The sequence below is a fragment of the Dysidea avara genome, chromosome 9, assembly GCF_963678975.1.
Source record: "Dysidea avara chromosome 9, odDysAvar1.4, whole genome shotgun sequence".
Classification (NCBI taxonomy): domain Eukaryota; kingdom Metazoa; phylum Porifera; class Demospongiae; order Dictyoceratida; family Dysideidae; genus Dysidea; species Dysidea avara.
The window spans coordinates 28,819,861-28,842,138 of NC_089280.1; the positions used below are offsets into that span (position 1 = coordinate 28,819,861).

General features: G+C 38.9%; 1 protein-coding gene and 1 long non-coding RNA gene across 4 annotated transcripts in view; both read left to right on the forward strand.

The window, feature by feature from the left end:
• The window catches only part of LOC136266172 (multiple epidermal growth factor-like domains protein 6), an 85,760-nt gene that overhangs the window by 24,358 nt on the left and 39,124 nt on the right, over nt 1-22,278 (forward strand). For 2 of the 3 annotated variants that reach the window (XM_066061168.1, XM_066061170.1), the window contains exon 1: nt 16,302-16,530. The exons of the other annotated variant lie outside the window; for it this stretch is intronic. In XM_066061168.1, the coding sequence (XP_065917240.1) occupies nt 16,439-16,530 (92 nt within the window). In that variant the 5' untranslated portion in view covers nt 16,302-16,438. Of the gene's footprint in view, nt 1-16,301; nt 16,531-22,278 lie in introns of those variants that run through there. 3 annotated transcript variants of the gene reach the window in all.
• Nucleotides 7,403-9,254, forward strand: LOC136266178 (uncharacterized). Its single transcript, XR_010705930.1, has 3 exons — nt 7,403-8,081; nt 8,129-8,336; nt 8,389-9,254. It is a non-coding gene; the product is annotated as an uncharacterized lncRNA (long non-coding RNA).

Sequence of the window (22,278 nt, forward strand, 5' to 3'; positions counted from 1 at the left end):
CTTCTTCTAGCTGATCTGACTACAGGGTGACTTTTTTGTAGCTGAATTCCCTACAGAATAACTTGCAATGTAATATAACTGTGTAAATTATACATGCAGCTGAATGCTTTATTAGGGTGACTGTTGTATTAGAGTATCTCGATCTCGCATTTGCTGCACGTAGTTGCCTTTCGAATCATAACTCAGTGATTTGTTATCCGATTCTTCTGTACTACTGCAAGAACTTTCTATGATGATTATTCCAGCTACATACTGATTTTCAGTTCATTGCTCTAAGCGGTTTGCCTGGTAGACACGAAAACTAATAGTTTTTTTATTCATAAAAATCGATCGCGTAATTTTGATACAGGTTGGGTTTTGTATCATATCTCCATGGTCTTTATCCCGATTCCTTTCAAACCACAAAAAGGCACTCCTACGTTGGTTGCTCCATCTACATATCAATTTTCAACTGATTCCTCCAAGGGGTTTACCCTGTAAGCGTGACAGACCTTCGACCTTATTTTACGCAAATAGTCGGTAATAACTCCGTGAATGTTCATCGGATTCCTACCAAAGTTGGTACGGAGATCCGCCTTACTGAGCCCTTTACGTGTGCCAATTTTCAGCCCAATCCGAGCACGCATTCGTGTTTTATGGCGAATTTTGCGAAGTGTGCGAAATGAAGAAGATGAAGAAGAAAAAAACGAAGAAATTAAAACGACATTTTGTTCGCTCGTATCTCGGAAATGGCTGGACCGATTTTCTTCAAATTTGGTATGTAGACTCCCCTAACTGGGCGGCACGTCTCTAGCAAAGTTGATTCCAATCGGATAAGGGATCACAGAGCTACATAGGTGTGAAAATTGCGTTTTCTTCCTGTTAATATACTCACGGTGTGGCGCGCCGGCTTCTTGGGCCGCACGACACACTATCGTGTGTCTTGATATATCACTAGTCAGATCCCAATTAATGTTTTGTTCAACACTATGGAAACCATATTTATTAAAAGATATCAAACAACTAGAATAGCTTCAGCATCGCACAATGAAGTACATATTGAATGACTATACCAGCAACTATAAATCTCGATTAGCTACTTGAGCTCAAAATTTTGCCTTTAATGTATGTTTTGGACATCTGTGACATAAAGTTAAAAAACCTTATAACCCCTACAAATGCATTTAATATCACTGACTATAATATTATTAAATTCACTTCAGAAACACACGATCAGGATCTAGCTATAAACTGCAACACCTAAGAAGTACTAATGTTTCCAGCAGCAACTTCTATTTCAACAGACTCCCTCGTATATGGAATGTTTTACCAATAATAAATTACAATCTTAGCCTACCTATACTATCAAGTACAAACTTACAAACTTTCTATGGAATCATTTTGAACTAAATTTTGATCCTGACAACGCATGCACTTTTTCTTTTGTTTGTCCCTGTTGTAATTGTAATAAGTCCCCCAAACCTCCCAACTTTGATCATCTGTAACCCTTGCTTTAAATGAGTTTTATATAATATGATATAAGTAACTATAACTAATCTTAATAACTACTTACTCCTGGCCACTGGCACTGGATGCCAGTGGACCTTTAGCATACACTGGATTTTAAGGACTAATAATGTTTATACTGTATGTATCTTGTTGTATGTATGCTGTAAAGCAAACAATAAATAAAATCCCTATGCCTTATTGCTGGCACAAGGTACACGACATACGCATACGGTACAGCAGCAACAATTCTTCAACTAAAAGAGTTGGGAGTAACCTTAGCATGTACACCGCCATTCATACATGTGAGACACATAAGTAAGTATGTGTTGTGTAAATCTGATCCGAAGTTATTCATTTATAGCTATACTGAGCTTCACCAGCTCAGTATGACTGATAGTGCACATAAGTATGTAGCTAAAGAATTAAGGTGTCCCACACAAAATTTCTATAGTTACTCTGGACATTTCACATCTATTACACAGGACTTGGTAAAGGATTCCATTGCTGGTGATAAAATATTGGGATTGGGATGATGATTTAAAAGCTATCGTATAGCTAAAAAATACAATTAGCTCCTCTATCACTCTGTATCGGTATTTGGTTACCAATTTACAAGGTTGAAAGGCCAAGGGCGTTCATACATAATAGTCCATTGTGGTATACAACAATATGAGGAGTATTGTATTCATCATATCCACTATGTAAAATGGAGCAGCAGTAGGCCTGCACCAATCATGCCAGCACAATTTGATGGTTGGTTGGTTGATTGGTGGTAGTGCCCGTGGAGATAGATTCTTTATGGTTTTGTAAATAAAGATTGTCCATATCATTTGTAACACTGTCACAAAAGGAGGTTGATAGCTGGAGAGTGTGAATGGCCAGTCACTTTTGAGTCAGTATTTGATAGTAGAGGCATGCATTCACACAAAAATACGAAGTCTGGCACTGCTCTTTCTTTATGCATAGGCTCACTAGGCACTGCAATGTTATTTAAAATGCAAACAAACAAAAATTTGGGATTTTAGAAATAAAAATTAAAGAAACAAGGGAGGTCACCTACACCTGCAGATAATCTATTGGAAATTTGACTCCTAATTCAGCTATTGTTCTTGCATGTCATTTATAAATGGTACCTAAATAAAGTTCTATGTAGATATGCTCGTTTTGTTGTGTAACAATCTGCGCTCTATTCTAGCAGTGTTGATTTTTTATTCCTTAATGAATCAATACCTCCAGCCCACCTGCATGCGTTTAGAAAATGTATATGCCTCCCACCTGCATCTGTTAAAAAAATACCCAAGACAGGAAACTAGCAATCAACTTTATCTGGTCTTATGTTATGAACTCTTGCTAAATCAACATAAGTAGATAACTGCTTGCTTAGCTAGGGTAATTAAATAATTTTATGATGTGCATAATGCACCTTGTCTAGTGGGATGCTGGGTTAATCAGCCACCAACACGACTACCAAGCTACTTAATTATGTGTCTCTCGCTTTGAGCAACGTATATGAACATGTCTCCGCCTTTTGATTTGACTGGTGGTGTGCAACAAACCCCAGTCACTTCCACTAATTCCTTAAAGAATCCCCTGACCGCTTCGTCGGTAGCATAGGCACAGACGGGTTGCCTATTTAGGGCGTGTCCCTTGTGTAACGCAAGAAAACGCGACTTTCCGTTTTACGCATGATTACAATGTTGGTCAAGACAGTCGAAACGCAAGCGGCAAAAAACGGGCGTATTTAGTTGCAGCGCAATTATTACGTAATGTAGAAAATGGCGATATTGGTGTTCCATGTCGAAGCGTAAATTAGTGCTGTAATTGTAAGATTCAGATGCACTTTCACCGATAAAATTGTCGAAAGATAGTTGTTGAAGACGACTGTATAAGTTAGGTCTTGTTGGAACCAGCAAATTGGAAGTATGTTACAAACAAACTTTTATACAAATTTCACCTCTCCAAACTTCGCCTCGCTGTGGACCAAAGGCAAGGAATGCACAAAATCTGATCTCTTAAAAGCGAAAAGGTATGTATGTATTTCTCATGTAAGCAGTATGGCTACATGTACTTGTATGAAACAAATTTGTACTATGTTTTGCTACGAGATATAGTATAAGTAGCTGGCTATCATGCACTACACACAATTGCAAACTATTATTGGAGTGATAAAACTATCATACAATGCCATAATCACAGGTACTAAAATAAAAGTCATCGTCAGTGATAATTTCTTCTTCTAGCTGCTCATCATTTTCAGACATACTACTCCCAGTCTCATCAGTTTCATTTTCACTATCGCTACTGCTGCTACTACTGTTCTCATCATCATCATCCTCAGGTAAGTGTCCCATTTGTTGTACATTGACATTAACACAACCCTGGCATAGGCATCCAGGCCCACAAGTTAATGATCTTTTCTTGCAACCACAAGTAAGTGTTTTGCAGCCCTTTTTACAGCTGCATCCTTTAGTTAAAAAATCAATATTACGTTTTATTCTCTGTTGAACTTCATGTGCCTCCCAGTCGATAGTGTAAGTACTGTTGTTCTGTAATAGCCAGCCACTGCTCTCTGGTGATGGCAAAGCCATAAAGATGTCATGTTGACAAGAGTGCTGCCACAGCTGACTTATCCAGCAGGATCTCTGCCAATGGAGCCAGAGAGATGAAAAGGTTGGTACCCTGTCTTCTTCATTTAGTATACGGTCACTACTTACCTCTCTAATGTTCTGCAACCACTTCTCATGTTTTTCTCTTGGTTGTAATGAAGCCTCTAGTGAATTGTACAAATGTGTTGGGGTTTTGTGTCCCTTCAGTGCCACAAAAGCATTCAAGTGCTTTTTGAAATAAAATGTCCCCACAAGCCGTATGAAAGATAAAAAACCGATTTCTTTGTTGCTTTGTGAAGTGTTCTGTAGACTCCCTGGCATATTAGATCCAGCTATAAATGATGCATGTTGAAAAAAATTGTTTAAAACTTTTGCTTTGCCAATGGACTTGAAATAAGAAACATAATCGCACCCAGTGCAAATAAATAGTGATTGTAATATCTTACAAAGCCCATCTTGTGGAAGATTACTCAGATCTGGGTCTTTGAGCAGTGCTGCTCTCAAGTTGTTGAGATTGATGTATTTATGTTCACTTGAAGATGGTGTGTTGAGTTGCACTGTGTAGGAGGTAGTGGTTTGTTGATTGATGTAGCTTAACCCTATGTTGTACACATCAGTGTCTGGTGAATAGATAAGAATGTTGTCAGCCTGAGACTGTGTTGCATGTCTCCACATTCTGCTGTCAGCTTCTCCAGCTGTCGAATAATACTTTTCCAGCTGCTCTGCAAATAATTCACTAGGTTGCAACAGCCAAGCAATATTCTCACCAGAACCTGAAAAACACCCAGCTAAAATCAGCTTTTGTTGGCCCATCAAAAGAAAGCGTCCATTCTGCAGCAGACTGAGTCCAACAGCTTCAACAATAGATCTTTTACACTGTTGACACTGAAGGTGCTCTTGCCATTTGGTAGGTACATTAGCATGTGGACTTATTGAACTGTGTTGATGTTCACTGTTGCTAGCAGAGTAACGCTTCATATGTTCTGGTTGTTTAGGATTAAAGAGTTGTTTGGCTGGCTTATCAAAAACTAGGTGTACCTCCAGTGTGCCTGCCTTAAAGTGCTTCAAAACAAATTGGTTAAATAGAAATTGAGTGTATTCTGTAAAAGACTTAGTTTGGTGTAGCGGTTTGGTGTTTAACATAAACATGGCATCAATGATAACAACAGAAGGTGTTGAAGGTAAGCACAACAAAAACACAGGGGGGTCTGCCATCTGATAACGATTCAGTAGCTTGTCAGTCCATGTACTCTTGTTTCCTCGGTGTGGGTGTCCAGCTTCATCTGACAGTGCACGAGGTAATTCAGAGTACTGCTCTTCCTGGATACTCTGTAGCTGTCTGTTGCTGCTGAGCCATGCAACGTGACGTCGCAAACACTTATTGACTTGCTTGGTTTCCATCTCCTTAGGTGTGCATCTGGTTTTTCGCATGGCTTTAGTTGTCATTGTAATTAGTTTGTGTTGCCTCAAAGGAGCTTTCTGAGCACTGGGGCACTGTAAAATATGATATTTTACATAGTTCAAAAATGCCTGTTCCCCGGTCTGGTAAAAAGTTAGCATGTCACAGGTTTGCTCTTGTGTTGCTATTTGGCCTGTAAATACATTCATCAACCCCCTACAGTTGCTTTTGTCATCATGAAATAGTTTGTTGGTAACTATTAGTTCACACATACGTTTTATGTTGTCTTCAAATCTGTTAGCCTGGGGGGAACTATCAAGAAGGGCAGATGTTTCAGTTTGCTTGTCTAAGTATGGGAAAAGTTGATTTATAATGTTTTTATAACATTTGATGCGATAATTGAAAAACAAGCTAGTTTTCTGAAGATATGGTTTGGTGGAGCGGACCACAGCCATTTTAAAATCTTTATTAATACACATTTCGTGTGCTTCGTCAAGAGCAATTGCTCTTGTTGGGTGTCCTGTCAAGTTCACTGTAAATGCTCCTTTCTTGAAACAATGTAAAACTTCTGGTGGGTACTGTAGAACCTGAGCTAGGTGGTCAGGGATGATTCTCGCATAATACTCTCTATCAAATGCTGTGAATACAGGGACCATCTGCTTCAAGCTTGCTATGCGTAGCTCCCAGTTGCTGCATCTAACTGATAAATAGAGACCATAATAGCTTAAAAAGTCCCTAAAAACAAATTGATTCCAGAGCTTCCAAGTTTTGTCAGCCTTACTCATTTGGTCTGTGAAATTCTTAAAACCTTCATCAGTGTGGGTGTCTTCCACTAGCTCACGGATCCTATTGATAGTGTGAAATGGTGATTTCTTTGTCTCTATACTCAACTGAAGTATGCAGTTGGCATCTGTTGTGATACTGTTGGGTTTACTAGTTAAGTAAGTGTCTAGTATCTGCCTGAACATGGCCTCCCACACTTGCAGCAAAAATTGTGAGTACGTTTGAAATTGGAGCATTGCTCTATTGACTTCAGTGTGCTACCGTTGTAGCCAGAGTTTTTTGCTATTTCCCGTAGGCCAGCTGCAAAATAAATTTTCATCAAAATGGGTTGAAAGTTTTTGAGTATATGCCAGTCGCCTGGGAAAAGTAGTAGCTTTGTTAGTGCTGAACTGTATTGTTTTTTAATGGCCATCAGATGTCTGTAAGATTTACCATCACCTACTAAGATCACCCATCCCTTTTGGACATTACCAAATTTGGCCAGTAAATCTTCTGCTACTAGCAACATAGTTTCAGCACAGTCTGGATATTCATTTATTAGTTCCATGTAGTATACTGTCGATGGTTCTTGCAAACCTTGCTTATTGTTTTCATGCAGGAATGATCGAAACTCAGAAAGTGTGGTGTTTGTTGGACATAAGCCTGATTGTTGATGTAGAGTGAACTTTTGAAGAATGTAAGAAAACAAGTTATTGTACAGTGTATTTCTTTCAGAAATCTGGTTTGCACTTTGAAGGAATTCATTTAAAGTAAGTGTTATTGACAGAGTGCGTGTGTGTAAATTTTGCACTGTAGTACTGTTGTCTGCACTTGATTTCAACTTGTTGACTGTCACAGTTCTTTGACGCTTTGGCCCAACTTCACACAGTTTGTTTGGCAAGCCATCAGGTGAGACCTGTTGTTGATGAAAATATTGAGATGAAGTAGGTAGTTGACAGACAGCAGACAATGATTGATGGACAGCGGACAATGATTGATGGACTGTGGATGGTGGTGTTACATGGACGGTGGTGGCTGGCAGTTGTTGACGGACACTGTCTGGTAGCTGTGATTGCGGTAATTCTGTGATGGTGTATGGTGTCAAGTTAGAAGGGTTGGAGCAAACCACAAAATGGCTAGGGTGAGGCTGTACCAACTGCACAGTAGTGCCGTGATAACTTCGATGTTGATCACCACAATACACTGCAGAATAACTCTGCAACATGTCAAAGTTGTCAACTGAGGCAATAGTAAAAACATTGCTAGGTAATTCATCCCAGACTTTAGCTTGACGTCTAGCCATTGCATGCTCGGTAACAAACCTATCATGGGTATCTGTAGAACTTGAACAACCCAACCTATTAAGTATCCTTATTAACCGGCGTGACCCTCCATAAACTTCCGTAATGTCAGCAATAAGGTCATGGAAGGGTGTTGGCTTCTTAGGATTTGTACAGAACATTAACTGGCTTAAAATAAAAAACAGACGAATTTTCTTAATGTGTTCATTACTATCGGTGATTTCTCTTTCTCTGGCAGAGTTGGTTATGGAAGTTAAAAACTCAAACAGTAGTAGATTTATGTTGTCTAACTGCTCATTGATGTTTAGTGAAGTAAAATCAAATGATTTTTATGCTTGAGACATCCTTTTAATTTCATCATGAATTAAATTGTTAACTATATGGCTTGCTTTTTTAAGTGTGTTGTCTGCATCAGAGTGTTTCTGTTTGATTTCAGGTTCGATCCAACAACTATTTGCTAGCTGTGAATTGCTAAGTGCCCAAGACAAGGTGGCTAATATATCTGCACCTTTACGATACAAAATGGTACCAAATTTCATATGCATACACTTATGCATCATGTACACGTCTAGGTAAATGATAAGTTGGTGCAACAGCCAACGTGATGAAAATTGAACACTACCGTCTCCCACCTCTAGTACAACTTCTGCTAAGTTGATGTCTCCACTGTGCGAAGTGCCATAGGATTGAAGAAAAACAGTACATACCCAAGGAAGCAATACAGCCTTGTGTGGAAGTAAATTCTTGGCAACAAATAGTACTGATGTTAATAAAGCACTGGTTAGTCTATCAGTGTTGTGAGCTGTCTTAGTATCTTCCCATTCTTCAATAGATCTTACCAGCATTTCATCTGACCCAATTTGTTCACATTTTATAGACTTGATGATGGTACAGTGTGAGTTATAACAAGAAGTGCATATCCCGTCTTCTGGTCTTATGTCTATGTCAGTTCCTGTGGAATCCTTAATGTACTTTGATACAAGTAAGGAATTTGGACTATGACGGCAGAATTTAGTACCAGGTTTTGGCATGGCTCCACAAGAGGAGCAGTTTTGTGCAGGAGTACAGAGACGGTACAGTTTGGTGTAACAGGTTGGGCACAGAAGAAATAGCGTGTTTGTAGATGCCTGTGCCCCAAGCTGTCTTTTCATATCAGCAATACTAGCAAAGGCTGGTTTGATAAGCTTGTCGCTGAATCTATTGGTACACTCAGGATTTATGCAAAAATTTGGAGATGTTGGTGCTGTTAGTGTGGTGTCAATGTTTTTCTATTTTGGTATATATTGAGTGTTATTGTGGTATCGTTTTGCCTCTATAAAATGCTTTTTACAAATATTACTTTCTTCAGGTGGAGATTCACTAAGGTGCTTACTTAAAAACTGTCTTTCTGCAGTTCCCCAATTGGTGTAACTAGTCATTTGATTGTCTTTGTTCCCACATAGGACGCAGCACAGATTTCTGCTTCCAGCTGATTCAGTAGTAGCCATATCCTGACACAGGGAGTCAACTAAATTTATATTGTTCATTGAAATGTGTTAAATAATACTGTATTATTAACATGACAGCATGTGTGAATTACAGCCAGAGTGCACAATTTTTTACTACGCCATTATTGTACCTATTTATTTGTCTACACTATTCAGCTGACTGTCAAACATTTAACAGTATGAAACAAATTTGTACTACAAATTAAAACCACATTGCAATTTCTTACCGAGTCTGTTCAGACGCTTGTAGCCCGTTGCTACCACGCTGCAGCTGCCGGATCTGGTTACGGTGGGAAAGCCAGATGACGTGTTTTTGCGTTGTGGCAATTGGAAAGCCATAGTAAAATCTATTACAGGAAGTAATTGGTGCTTAATAAGATGGTGCTTTACTGTAAGTAGCGCTTGTCTTCTCGCGGGCGAAGGTTGCGCTGCAACTAAATACGCGTAATAAAGCATATTTTTGCCACTTGCGTTTTGACTGAAGAAGTCAACAAAAAAACCCATTTTTTAAAATAGTTTGACAAACATTTTTGATTCTTCAAAGGTACCAGGTGAGTTAAAATCATCCAGTCTATCATTCTAAGTAGTAGCAAAGTCTTACAAAGAATGTTTTCAGCGAGTTTTATCGCTTTCCAAAAACCCGAGATGGAGAGAAAATCATCTTCTCGCTCAGCCTTCACCTTACACGCTGGATATGTTATAGCTCGAACTTTTCTCTATAACATACTTTCTGTTTTGAAGGCTGGCTAACTCTTGCTTGCTAAAGTTAACCGAAACGTTCATTTTCTCCAATAGCCGTAATACATTTTTGACTTAGCGAACTCGGAAAGTATGTGGAAAATTTACGGAAAAACGACCACGCTTTAAAAAGGCAACCTGTCTATAGATTATATATCGATAATCTATGGTATAGGGCGTACAACGCCTTCTACAGTAAGGAACAGGAACGGTAGGCTCCGTAATATCGTTGCTTGATTTGTTGTAGTTGTGGCCATGCGCTTAATTTGCACCTACAGGTGTCAACATGTGCTTCGCTATTCATGTTATTCCACGCGCCCCGCGCTGAGTTATACTTTAGCGAAGTAGCTACAGAGGCTACATTCCCGGAAGATGTGGTAGCCCAACTATTGGTACATGATGGTAGCTCAATCTGTCAGTTCAGAGAATAGTCCAATAGGGCGTTATTTTTTACGTCCCGTCCCGTAAAGTAGTAATGTGGCATTTTCCGGAATTGTCCCGTCCCGTCCCGTTCCGGAAAGTAGGTATGCCCAGTTGTTTCGCTGAACAACTACAATATAACAACTAGCTAGTGCCCCGGCTCCCTTACGCGGAAATGTTGAACAGCCTTCAAGTACCATCCCAGTCCTTTGGCAATGAGCCACTACACACTGGATTGATCACTCTTGTCAGGGATACCAAGAAGCGGGTGTTTAACACGGAGAAATTCCCTCGAGGTTCTTTATAAAGAACGGCTTCTTTCATTTCAGTCCCGGCACCTTTCGTGCTTATTAATGACCCTCCTAGCCTTCTAAAGCACTGCCAAAGATGCAATTCTCTTCCACAGCAACCATGACTTCTCTCCACTGCCAGAAGAATACTGTAAGTGTAAACACGCAATACTGAGCGAACTATTAGGCCAGCATTTATTAACCAGGGCACAGCTGAAAAACAGCTTTTGCTGATGCTGTCTTCCTGTTTAAATAACTTTTTTTTTAAATCCTTGTTTTCCGTCACCCGCCCGCATACCACTTTACTTTCCGCATTGGTAATTATTAGTATTTAGAAATACTAAATATTTCCGTGTTCTTACGGTGATTTCTGCTATATGTTCGAGAATATTCTTTGCCACGTGGCTATGTTGTTTAGTAAGACTATTATTGTTTACACAAGAAACTGTACAAATGTACATAAGCGTGCAAGTTACAATTGTATTAGGAAGGATGATAGTTCAGTGGACTATTGTGGATTTCCACGAAGAAAACGTGACATTCAGTGAGTTCTTTTCTTGTATAAAGGCTGGACAATACCATATTGAAGTAACAGAGGAATTAAAGAGAGCGAGGTTACTAAAAACGTTTGTAGGGAACAAGGTAGACACTCTGATAGTGTCTGGAATTGACCAGTGTGTTATACCAGTTTGCTCACAATTTGGTATTTACGTTAAGTTTGCTGTAGAGTTAATATCGCCCAGCACCTCAGAAGAAATGATGTCAGTTTAATATTCATGTGGATTTGAACTGATATGTTGCTACTGAGCAAAAGAGGTCATGTCAGAAGACGTTGTTAACCACATTATCTCCAAATCCTATCAGGTAGACCTACTTGGACTTCTAAGAAGATCTTTCTCCCTACAAAATTATGTCCAAGCCAAATCTCGACTATATACCTCTCTTGTTAGATCCCAATTTTTCTACTGCTCGGTCATCTGGAAACCCCACCTAATTAAGCACATTCAGCAACTCGAACGTGTTCAGAGGCGTGCAACTAAATACATTCTAAATGATTACTCTACTGACTACAAGTCTCGTCTTATTAATCTCCATATGCTACCCCTGATGTACATTCTTGATGTAAATGATGTGATGTTCTTTCTTAAAAATCTCCACAACCCCCACAATGGATTTGACATCAATAATTTCATTAAATTTGCAACTGGTCACACACGTCTAGCTTCTGGAAACAAGCTACTCCAAACAAGATCACCTGACAATTCCACTAGTAACTTTTATTTTAACCGGCTTCCTCGCATCTGGAATGCCCTTCCCGTTATCAACTACCAGGACAACCCACTCAAGATAAAGGCCAAACTTTTAGATTATCTGTGGAATCATTTCACTGCCAATTTCACCTCCAACAACACCTGCTCTTTTTCATTTCTATGTCCATGCTCAAAGTGTTCAAAGATCCCTCACCAACCTAACTTCAACTCCCATTAACTGTTAACTTCCCCCCCTTTTAAGTAATCTTAGACTAGTAAGTAAACTTTGTAGCTAATCACTATACTACAATTTAGTTTCCGGCCACTGACACAGGATGTCAGTGGACCATCAGTGTGCTGCCACATGTCCCAATTGTATCATACCAACATCTGCAACGTGTATGTATGTAGGTATATGTACACTGTAAAGTTTATTATTATTATTATTATTATTAATCTTCCAATGTGTGCAGACTGTAGGGAAAACACCCATCAAGAGACCCAAGACTAAGGAACATACTTAAACTTGAGGATAGAATTCTGTAGTTTATTGTGTGTAAGTAAAAGGTGTGTTATAGAGATGTATTTGAAACTGGCTGTAAATTATTACTTTTCAGTGTATTGTATCGTAGATACACTTTAATACTTGTGTTTTTTATAAGTATCATTTTCTAAGGTTTGACAGTAGTTGTTAATTAAAAGTACAAAATAATAAAATTTTAGTTATTAATATTAATAACCGCCCGCCCTCACTAGTTGATTGGTTTCAAGGTGACGGGAAACAAGGAATCTTATTATGTTGGCCTTATACGGTTCACCAGAGCTTGGTTCACCAGTATGGCGGACGTGTAAGCGATATTTGAAGTTACTTAATGTAGATCACGTGTTGAAAATGCTCTATAGCAAAGGCCTGTTAACGAAGGAACAGTAGGCAATACGGCGCGCGTGCCCAACGATGTAGCCTTGCCAAGCAAATGCGCGCCGTATTTCCTATTGTTGCTTCGTTAACAAGCCTTTACTATTCATCACCACTAATCGACTCCTTGGATTCTTAAAAAGAAATCTCCACAATGCGTCATCAGAAATTAAAGAACACGTCTACAAACAATTGCTCTTACCATCATTAGAGTGTGTATTACAGCATCTCAAAGAATATTTATGGCTAGGGATTGTCGTGAGTGGTTTCCTGCCTCCCCAGACTGACTCTTTAGTTATAGTTAAATGTGCATTCATGTATACTTACTTTATGTTTTGTACTCCCTTGCCATGCCCACCCAGGTGTTTTTAACCAACCCTGTCTGGTGGTTGCATGTGACCGAGGATTCCTTAATGTATGTGTCTCATTATAATAATGATGGTTTTCTCTCTCTCTGTTCAGCCATCTGGGACCCCTATCATCACACTAGTATTAGTAAACTAGAAATGATTCAACACCGCACTGCTCGTTTCGTTTTAAACAAACCCTGGCACAGATCTAACCAAAACCATGATAGCATCACAGACATGTTAACCAGTCTTGAATGGCCTACAGTTCAAAACAGAAGAACAATTGCTAGACTCACCTTCCTATTCAAGATTGTCAAGAACTTACTAGCAATACCTGATCATTGCTTACCGTCACCAACTCCAGTGTCCTACACCCGTGCTCAACATCCTCTCAAGCTAACTCAATTGCAAACAAGAGTTGATGTGTACAAATACTCCTTCCTCCCACGAACAATTATTCAATGGAACTCCCTTGAAATTCCTAACATCGATACAATAGATCTCGAAACATTTAAGAATGCTGTAAGTAATATAATATGTGATTGTAATGCTCATTAGCGTGTTGCCCCTTGTGAGCTTTGCTAATTAACAATAATAATTAACGATCCCAAAAGTTGTAGATCCGACTGCACAAAAAATGTATTGGAGATCCACCAGAACCTTTTTTCTCCACCCCCATACAACAAGAAAAAAGCGGTCTGGGCACGAGACTAAGGTGAGCTGATGCCTGGGCAAATTCCCGGGTATGTCCGGGTGTAGATACGCCACTTTTTAGAACTAAGAAAATGTTTCTTTCTGCTGGAGAAATGAGGTAAAGTGTAAGCACAAGCTACTGTATAGCCAAGGGGAAATTTTTGAGGTTGAGCAATGTTACCTTTAAAATTTTTACCAATTTGCAAACGATCCCAAAATATATCAGACCATAGTCGGTATGCGTTCACCTGAGCCCCGGCCAAATATAATAATATCAGAGGTGAACATGTATTCACTCCCAATGGTTTTGTACTGGAACAAGCATGTTTTCATGTTGTAAACATGTTTGCGTGTCTGAATCATCCATACTATATGTATGGGATATTTTTAAGTGTTGGGCGATATATCGATATTATATCGTATCGTTAGATTTTTTGCTGATATCGAAAAGTATCTATATTTTCCAGAATTCGATATTTTGATACAATAGATCACGTGATCTGAATTAATGTATTTCAATGAATATTCTATTAGAATAGTTTCAACTGCTGCAGTTGACTGCTCTATTAGAGTATTTCGATCTTGTACAAAGAATAAACGGAGAATTGAGGAATAGAATACAAAAAATTTACGGAATTTCAGGAAATCTTAAAGATTTAAAGATTCGTTCAGCCTTAGAGATTTAAAGGATTTTATCCAAGATTTAAGGATTTGAATCCTGCTTAATGCTAGATTCCATACGTATCGGACCCCTCGGTGCAAGTAGCGAACAACTAAGTTTCCTGCCATTTTAGATAGTTTTAAAACCCAGGTTGACTGTATCAGGCGAGCTGCAAGTTGGGTGGGAGGCGGGGGCCCTGGAAGGCGGACAAGATGGTGTTCAAAAATTGAAAAGGAATGCCAAGGGATGAATTAGGCCAGGTTTTGGACCATTGAGTTCTCATAACTGGCTAAAATGAAAGGAAATTCACAGCAGAGGTACTTATTCAACACCACAGAACTGTACAGCCACACACAGTCATCCCCAGGCTGACCAGAGCTCCATTAAGGCCCTACACCACACGTACGAATCACCACTGGGCTTGGGAAAAGTAGCCAGCAAAACTAGACTACTCAAGTCTAGCTGATTTTGATTGTGGAATTAGATGGTTTATTCATGTAGCTTCGCGTCTTGGGTGAAAAGTCGAATCTGCTGACAAGGGCGATAAGACCGGTTTTCTCAGAATGGGTCACATATACACTATAATCGAGGACTATAATACAGTAAGAAGAACGTAACCTAAAGGTGAAGAAGAAACCAACGCTGAACCCGAGCCTAACCCTAACGATAATCAGTGCTACTTTTCGTGTCGAATTCTTCGGGGAAACTACTATACGCGTCCCATAAAGTCGAATGATTGGGGGAAACTATTAGACGCGAAAATAAAACCTTTCCACTTCCTTAAAGGCAGGCTCACTAACCACTTCCATAAAATTATTTTGAAATGAGAAGGTTACAATAATTGAGGGGTTTAAAGGTTACAGTGCTATAAGGCCACTACAATGAGATAACTTGTTTTTCATCGGTGACCGCCCGCACCAAAATTTTCTTTCGCCCATGCGCACTCATTATTCTTTATTCTTTATTATTAATTACTAGGTAGGCAGCACAGCTGGTTTGCCTAGGATGTAAATCACAGAACACATTACAATCAATGAGTTAGAGTATGTATGTTACATTGTGTATGTTACAGTTACTAATAATAAACAGTGCATGTGTTGATTACAATTACTATTCATAAATAATAAGTTACAGCATACAGTACATACATATAATTGCTAGTTATAATTATTGCACGACATTGCAGCATAACTTTTTTGAGTATTGTGGTAGTGGGCTTATCACTTATAAAAGCACTATTTCCATGGAAAACTATAATCCCATTGAGATACAGACACCATTATTTTGTTAGTGTTTTTTACTTCTGTGTTGATTAGAGTGCTTTCTGGAGCATCAAAAACCACCAAGGCATCAACAGTGTACATTAGACTATACACTAGCATTGATACCGTGACTTGCATACCCTATGTACAGGGCCATCATATCTAAAGTAACATTAGTGTTGCTAATTCGGCCATAAGCTTGCACAGCCCCTCCCCCCTAATAAGACTGCACGCTGCTGTTTGCTGCTGCTGATGCTACTGCTGCTGCTGCTGCTGCTGCTGCTGTTGTTGCTGTTGTTGTTGCTGTACTGGGGTATGTATGGTACATGACCCCAAGACTGGTGGAACTCTCGTATAGGACTTGAAAGCTTTGTTACCGAAGTTGAAGCTTATGTGAACTCGGAGTTTTACCTTCAGTGTGTACCATTGCTTGGTGTGCACCCTGCCAATTACCTAAAATAAAGGATTATTATATTGGTTTTGTACAAATATATACATCCTGAAATTTATAGCTATGGTTTGTACAATAATGAGATAATGAGATAACCCGCCCGCATGTGTTACTCTATGAGAAGTTAATAAGAAACAAGTTATCTCATTGTAGTGGCCTAAAATTTAGACCAATGGGGGTTAAAGGTACAAGGGTTACTATGTGGCCGCCCATGCATTTATACCAAATATGGTACAAAGTTTATACTTCGGTTTTTGTAGTGAGCGTAGTGGCACTAATACATCGCGAGAAACCATAAAGTGTAGCTATCGGTGATCTATTATTATCTACCCTACAGTTTCGTATTCGTTGGTACGGTCAGCTGATGGGGCAGCAGAGCACGGCAGCGTTGATTTTGATTATTTTCGTCGCGCTACAAATACATCAAGCTGATTCTCAGTCTGGAAAGATAGGAAAGTAAGTAGCAAATTCCCCAGCAGATACCGAGAATGCACTGGATCGCTGCTACGTTCTTCGATCCAGTGCATTCGCGGTGCACGTTCATCCATTGGCATTATTATTATTATTATTGTTTACTGAGCAGTCAGCCCTGCTGGTGTGCTCAGGAATCACATAAACAAATACATTAGGTACAATAATATGATTGGAGTCTAGCTGTAAATAGATCAGTATCTGCAATTTCAATTGTATCAGTTGGTAGTATGTTCCACTCGTTTATTGTTCTTGAGAAATAGCTGTTTTGGTATGCCGTGGTGGATGAGGCATCTTTAGTAGGACTCCACCGCCAATGGATCTTGTAAGAGTGGAGGCTGGGGGTGGTTGGCAAGGGCCAGGGGTGGATCTAGAAATTTTCAGAGGGGGATTTCATGTTTACTGGAATTGTAAGTTCAGCCTGTTGTAAGGTGAAGACCCCCCTTCCAAAAAAAAGAAGAAAAGGTTACTATGTAGTTTTGAACACTGTGAATGTGTTTTCAGAGGTAAACGTATATATGAAGTTTTGCCAATAGAAAAAGCCATAATCATGAACCACGATAGTGGGTTCATAATAGGGATCGCAGTGGAATTTTTGAAAATCCTAATAGATCTAGAGCAGTCACCTAAAACCAGCCTTAGAAAGCAGATTCGAGCACAAAACAACACTCAGATGGCTTATTATCAAACACTGAACTCAGACAAATGGTGATATAGCAATAAAAATGGTCTAGACGAAATTTAGAAACATTCAAAAATTGCGAATTTTACGCGAATTGTTCATATTATTATTATTCATATTATTATTATTATTATTTTGTTTCACTCGTGTACAGCCCAAGGCATCCATTTTTCGCGATAAAAACTACACAGCCTTACTCACTGAGTCCTTCCGCGTGTCCATGACCCATTAATTAACCCGTACTCCACAGATCGCTAATCGGCCTCCACCTCGATAAATTTCTAAGTTCTTCTTCGCCATTGCCAGCTGTTCCGTATACGGAAGAAGCCGTAGAAGAACAAAATAACGGGATCTTGTGTGCTCAGGGATGCGTATTGTTCGACTATAGTCTTTATAACGTTAATAGATAGTAGATTGAAGTTATGCAGCACTCTTTTACCTTACAAGATCGCCATAATAGGGTCTCTAGTAAGCTGCCCGTCTTCGCTCCGAGAAGCCGTTTAAGCGCGCATCCAGTTTATTCTTCTTTCTAGCCATCACAGTGAGTGCTTTGTTTGTCCATTATAGGTGGAAGATAAATGGTAGCGCTGATATCATGGCTGCTTTTCACACGCAAAAATGGTTGGGTGGGGTGTTTATTACAACCCTACCATTTAATAATATTTTGTGGTCTAACCACATATCATCAACAACACTCCCATATGGTATCCATGTCATAAACAACTTACAGAGTGTGAAGCCTGACAGTCTTATATGGGAGGATTGTGTGCTACTGTGCTTATGTCACTGTAACTAGCTACTGTGTACATATTCTAGCACACTCTCCGATCAGCCAGTGACATTGACAGTTGCAAACATTTAGCCATGACCACATGCATGCTAACCAGACTTTGCTGACTATACCTATGGTGTTCCACTTTGTCACACACTGTTGCTAGCAGGCTACACCTAGGCTTTCCAGGGCTAAAGCCCAATCTAAGCCAGTCCTGACAATTGGAACTCAATATGCCAGTTTAAAGTACTCCTGCATGTATGGGTAATGACTGCCAAATCCCTGGTAATCATGTAAGAGTGGCTACGCCACTGGCCACTGGTAGTGACATTGTGATTTGTACATGCAGACACCGGCATAGGAAGACTTTTCGGCCAAGCCTAGCCATCTCCTATTTAGCTTGATTAATACCAACTCACAATGTTGCTGCTGTATTCAGCCCTGTTCATACGTGCATTTATACAAAGGTGTTGTAAGGCGTCATTGCTACAATAATAGCACAATGTATAACTATCTCTTCACTACCTATTCTGCTAGACAACTCTACACCTATAACGTACGTGCTTGATGTATACATCGTTATATCACGTGAAAATTTATGAAAAAAAATTGGACTCTACAGGAATTATAATACTAACAGTTACCATTCTTATAACTTGTATCATAGAGTTTCATTCTTGTCCTTCTGTTAGAATAAACACCTAAGACATCTTGTTCTTCTTCAAGTCTCCTGTGCTGCCATCAACACTGTCTCCTGTATGATAGGTGCACAATCAGTAATTCTTCTGACAGGTAAGTAGCAGTGTGTTTTCAGCGATGGCACCAAATGTGATGATGATGGTTCAAACATTGAGTATAGACTAGGAATTAATGTATCCTGCCTTATATTTTGTGTGTGTACAAATGAATCAGGATGAAAATACAGTCTTTATCATAGATTACAAAATTAATATTGCATTAACATACCTAATGAGTTAGCCTTTTAAACCAAGGAATCTCTGTTAGCTTACTACACTAATGTGCCAATTAACTTATAATTCATAAATGGATTTGGAAAAAATTACACAAACTAGACATATTAAAAATTTAAAATAAGAAATAGGGATCGCTGAAAAAAGCCACAAAACAAGAAGGGATCGCTGGGGTGGTAATGTAAACCACAAATCCCTATTTTGACTCTCTATAAATGCTCCATTTGAGTATAAAAAGTCAAAATAGGGATTTGTGGTTTACATTACCACCCCAGCGATCCCTTCTTGTTTCGTGGCTTTTTTCAGCGATCCCTCTTTCTTATTTTAAATTTTTAATATGTCTAGTATAATTATACAGTATGTAAAGCTTTTTGTAATTTTTTATCACCCAGATGAATTGTAGGGGCGTGCAAACCCCCTAAAACTGCCCCTGGCAAGCTGGCAATCCATCACGCCCGGGGAAAATAATAATAACATGCATAGAGTAACTCACCTAATATCAGATGGGCTCCAAAATCGGACACGATAACCCAAGCTACAACAGGAATTTTTAAACAACTTATGTGTCTTGAGATAGTTCAAGGCTGTGGGACTTTGGACACCACGGCCAAGTATCGGCTTTCTCAGCTTCTTTGTCTGGTGGCAGCAGCCCTGCAAAATCATTTCTGATTAATACGTATATTCTGGAAGAACAGTTTTCAGACTTACATCCAATCAACAGTTTTACATGTTCACATTGTACACCAACTCATTTACTTTCTAAATATCCCCAGTTTATGTAATAAAATCCTTTAAATTACAAATCAAATAAATTAGATGAAACATCACTGGAGTAATAATCACACAGTATACGGAAACTTGATTAAGTATACCTTGTTTGAGATAAGTTTATGGAAAATGTGTACCGTATGTAATTCATGATTGAAAGGTTTGATTAAATAAACTGGGGATAATTAGAAAGTAGATGAGTTGATGTACAGCACGAACATATAAAACTGTGTAAGTGTGATTTGTAAACTGTGGGTGTCCATGAATTGATTTTTTCCCGGAATATATGGATTAATCGGAAATGACTTTGTAGGGTTGCTGCCACCAGACAAAGAAGCCAAGAAAGCTGATATTTGGTGTCCAAAATCTCACAGCCTTGAACTATCTGAAAGGCATATAAGTTGTTCAAAAATTCCTGTTGTAGCTTGAGTAATCGTATCCGATTTTGAAGCCCGTCCAATATTAGGTGAGTTACTCTAGCTAGCTAGCTATGTGTTTAGCTGTGCATGATTTGTATAGCTAGTTGTCCTTAATGTAAGTGTTAACTTGGTGTATTTTTGTGCATGTGTATAGTTAACATTATTTCCTTGCCATGCCCACAACTGATCAGATATTTGGCCACATGTTTGTCCAAGGATTCACATACGTACTATGATTTCAGTTCTTTATTTTTGTCACAGTACACATCATACGATGGTTGTCTCTATTACATCACTGACATCACTCTTTCATCACAGTCATTCTAACATCATGCACTGCTTCAACTAGATTAATTCTGGCGTTTAGATATTAATAACTTACCTGCCAACATGGGGTGCATGTAGCTGCTGTGTAGCTAGCTATAAGCCTGAATCCAGTATATACACTTGCATTAAAGTGCACACAATCAACATATCTTTAATTTACCAACTTATTTATAGTATCCATATAAAAGTTGGAGGTTATGTGTAGGTTACATATTATGTAGCTATATCTTTATATTTATTTTACAGTTTTATTTTGGATGCTTTTTAATTCAGGTTATCAAGCCTGCATTAATGGCCTGTGGGAAACATGTATACTCACAGCCATGCAGAGTATAATACATATATACATACAAACCAAAAATTAATAATTATTATCAATTAGTTATATACTACTACAAATCACAAGTCAATGGGGATTGGTTCCCTAGAACAGCGATAACATGGGTGATATAAAATGGCATTACAGGCACTCTCAGAATTAAAATTGTCATTCAGAAGTAGTCAGTTCTATAATGCATATGTGACCCACTCTGGGAAAACCGGTCTTATGAAAGTATCAATAAATGCCGGTTTTAGCTAAGTATTTAGTGTGTTGTAGCTCACCAATGATTGAAGCAATGTTAACCAAATTTTCACACATTTTACACCAATTCCTTACCTTTCAGAGCATCCACTAGAAGTAGCCAATAACTAAGTTTCCCGCCATTTTAAATAGTTTGAAAACCGTGGTTGATGGTATCAGGAGAGTTCCAAAAAGGGAGGGAGGCGGGGACTCAGAAGGAGGGAAGGAGGCTGTTCAAAAAATCGAACAGGAAGATGTAGCAATGAATTAGGCCAAGTTATGGGCCATTTAGGTCTCAAAATTGGCTAAAATGGAAGGAAATTCACAGCAGAGGTACTTATTCAACACCACAGAGCTGTACAGCCACACACAGCCATCCACTGACCACAGCTCCATTAAGGCCCCACACTGCACATATGGATCGCCACTGGGCTTGGGAAAAGCAGCCAGAAAAACCAGGCCACTCAATTATAGCTGATTTTGATTGTGGAATTAGGTAGTTTATTCATGTAACCATGAAAAATCGAATCTGCTAGCATGGCCGATAAGACCGGTTTTCCCAGACTGGGTTACATATGCTTGATAGTGTGCATGTTGGTTGACAATGGTGTGTCTATAACACTCTTGCAATTCTGTTGAAGTAAAAAAGATGTTGAGTTGCTGTTGAAGTCCTATTGTTGGTGGGATCTTGTGGTGCAGATGGCTACATTATGCAGGTCACATTGTACACGAATGACACACTTGGGGATTATTGCAATGATCAGTTTAGTTTAGACACTTCCCTGTTTGGACAGGTTTCACTGTTACAGTGAGACACTGACTGCTAACACTTTTTGAAGTACAAACAATTCCAGTGGAGGTTGTAGCTATAATGATGCAATGACAAAGGTAGCAGTACAGAGATTTATGTTGCATCATTTTGAAAATTCTGAGCCTCAGAAGTAGTTTATTCCTCCAAGATGCACATACTATTTATTGTAGTATCTTAGGTGGGTGTGGTTTATTTAGCTACATGTTTCTTGTAGTGCCAACCCAGTTATTCTCCTTACATCTGTATATTTTTCTAAGTTTAGCACTCTTCCTGCTGTAATTTTGCCTGCAAAACATAAACAACAGGATGAAACTGAAAGATTCTGTATAATTATGGTTAGTTTTTTATTAAACAAACAGTTGACATTCCAATTTGTAGAGAAATGTTGTATAAGTATAGGTAAGCTTTGCTGTAAAGGTTT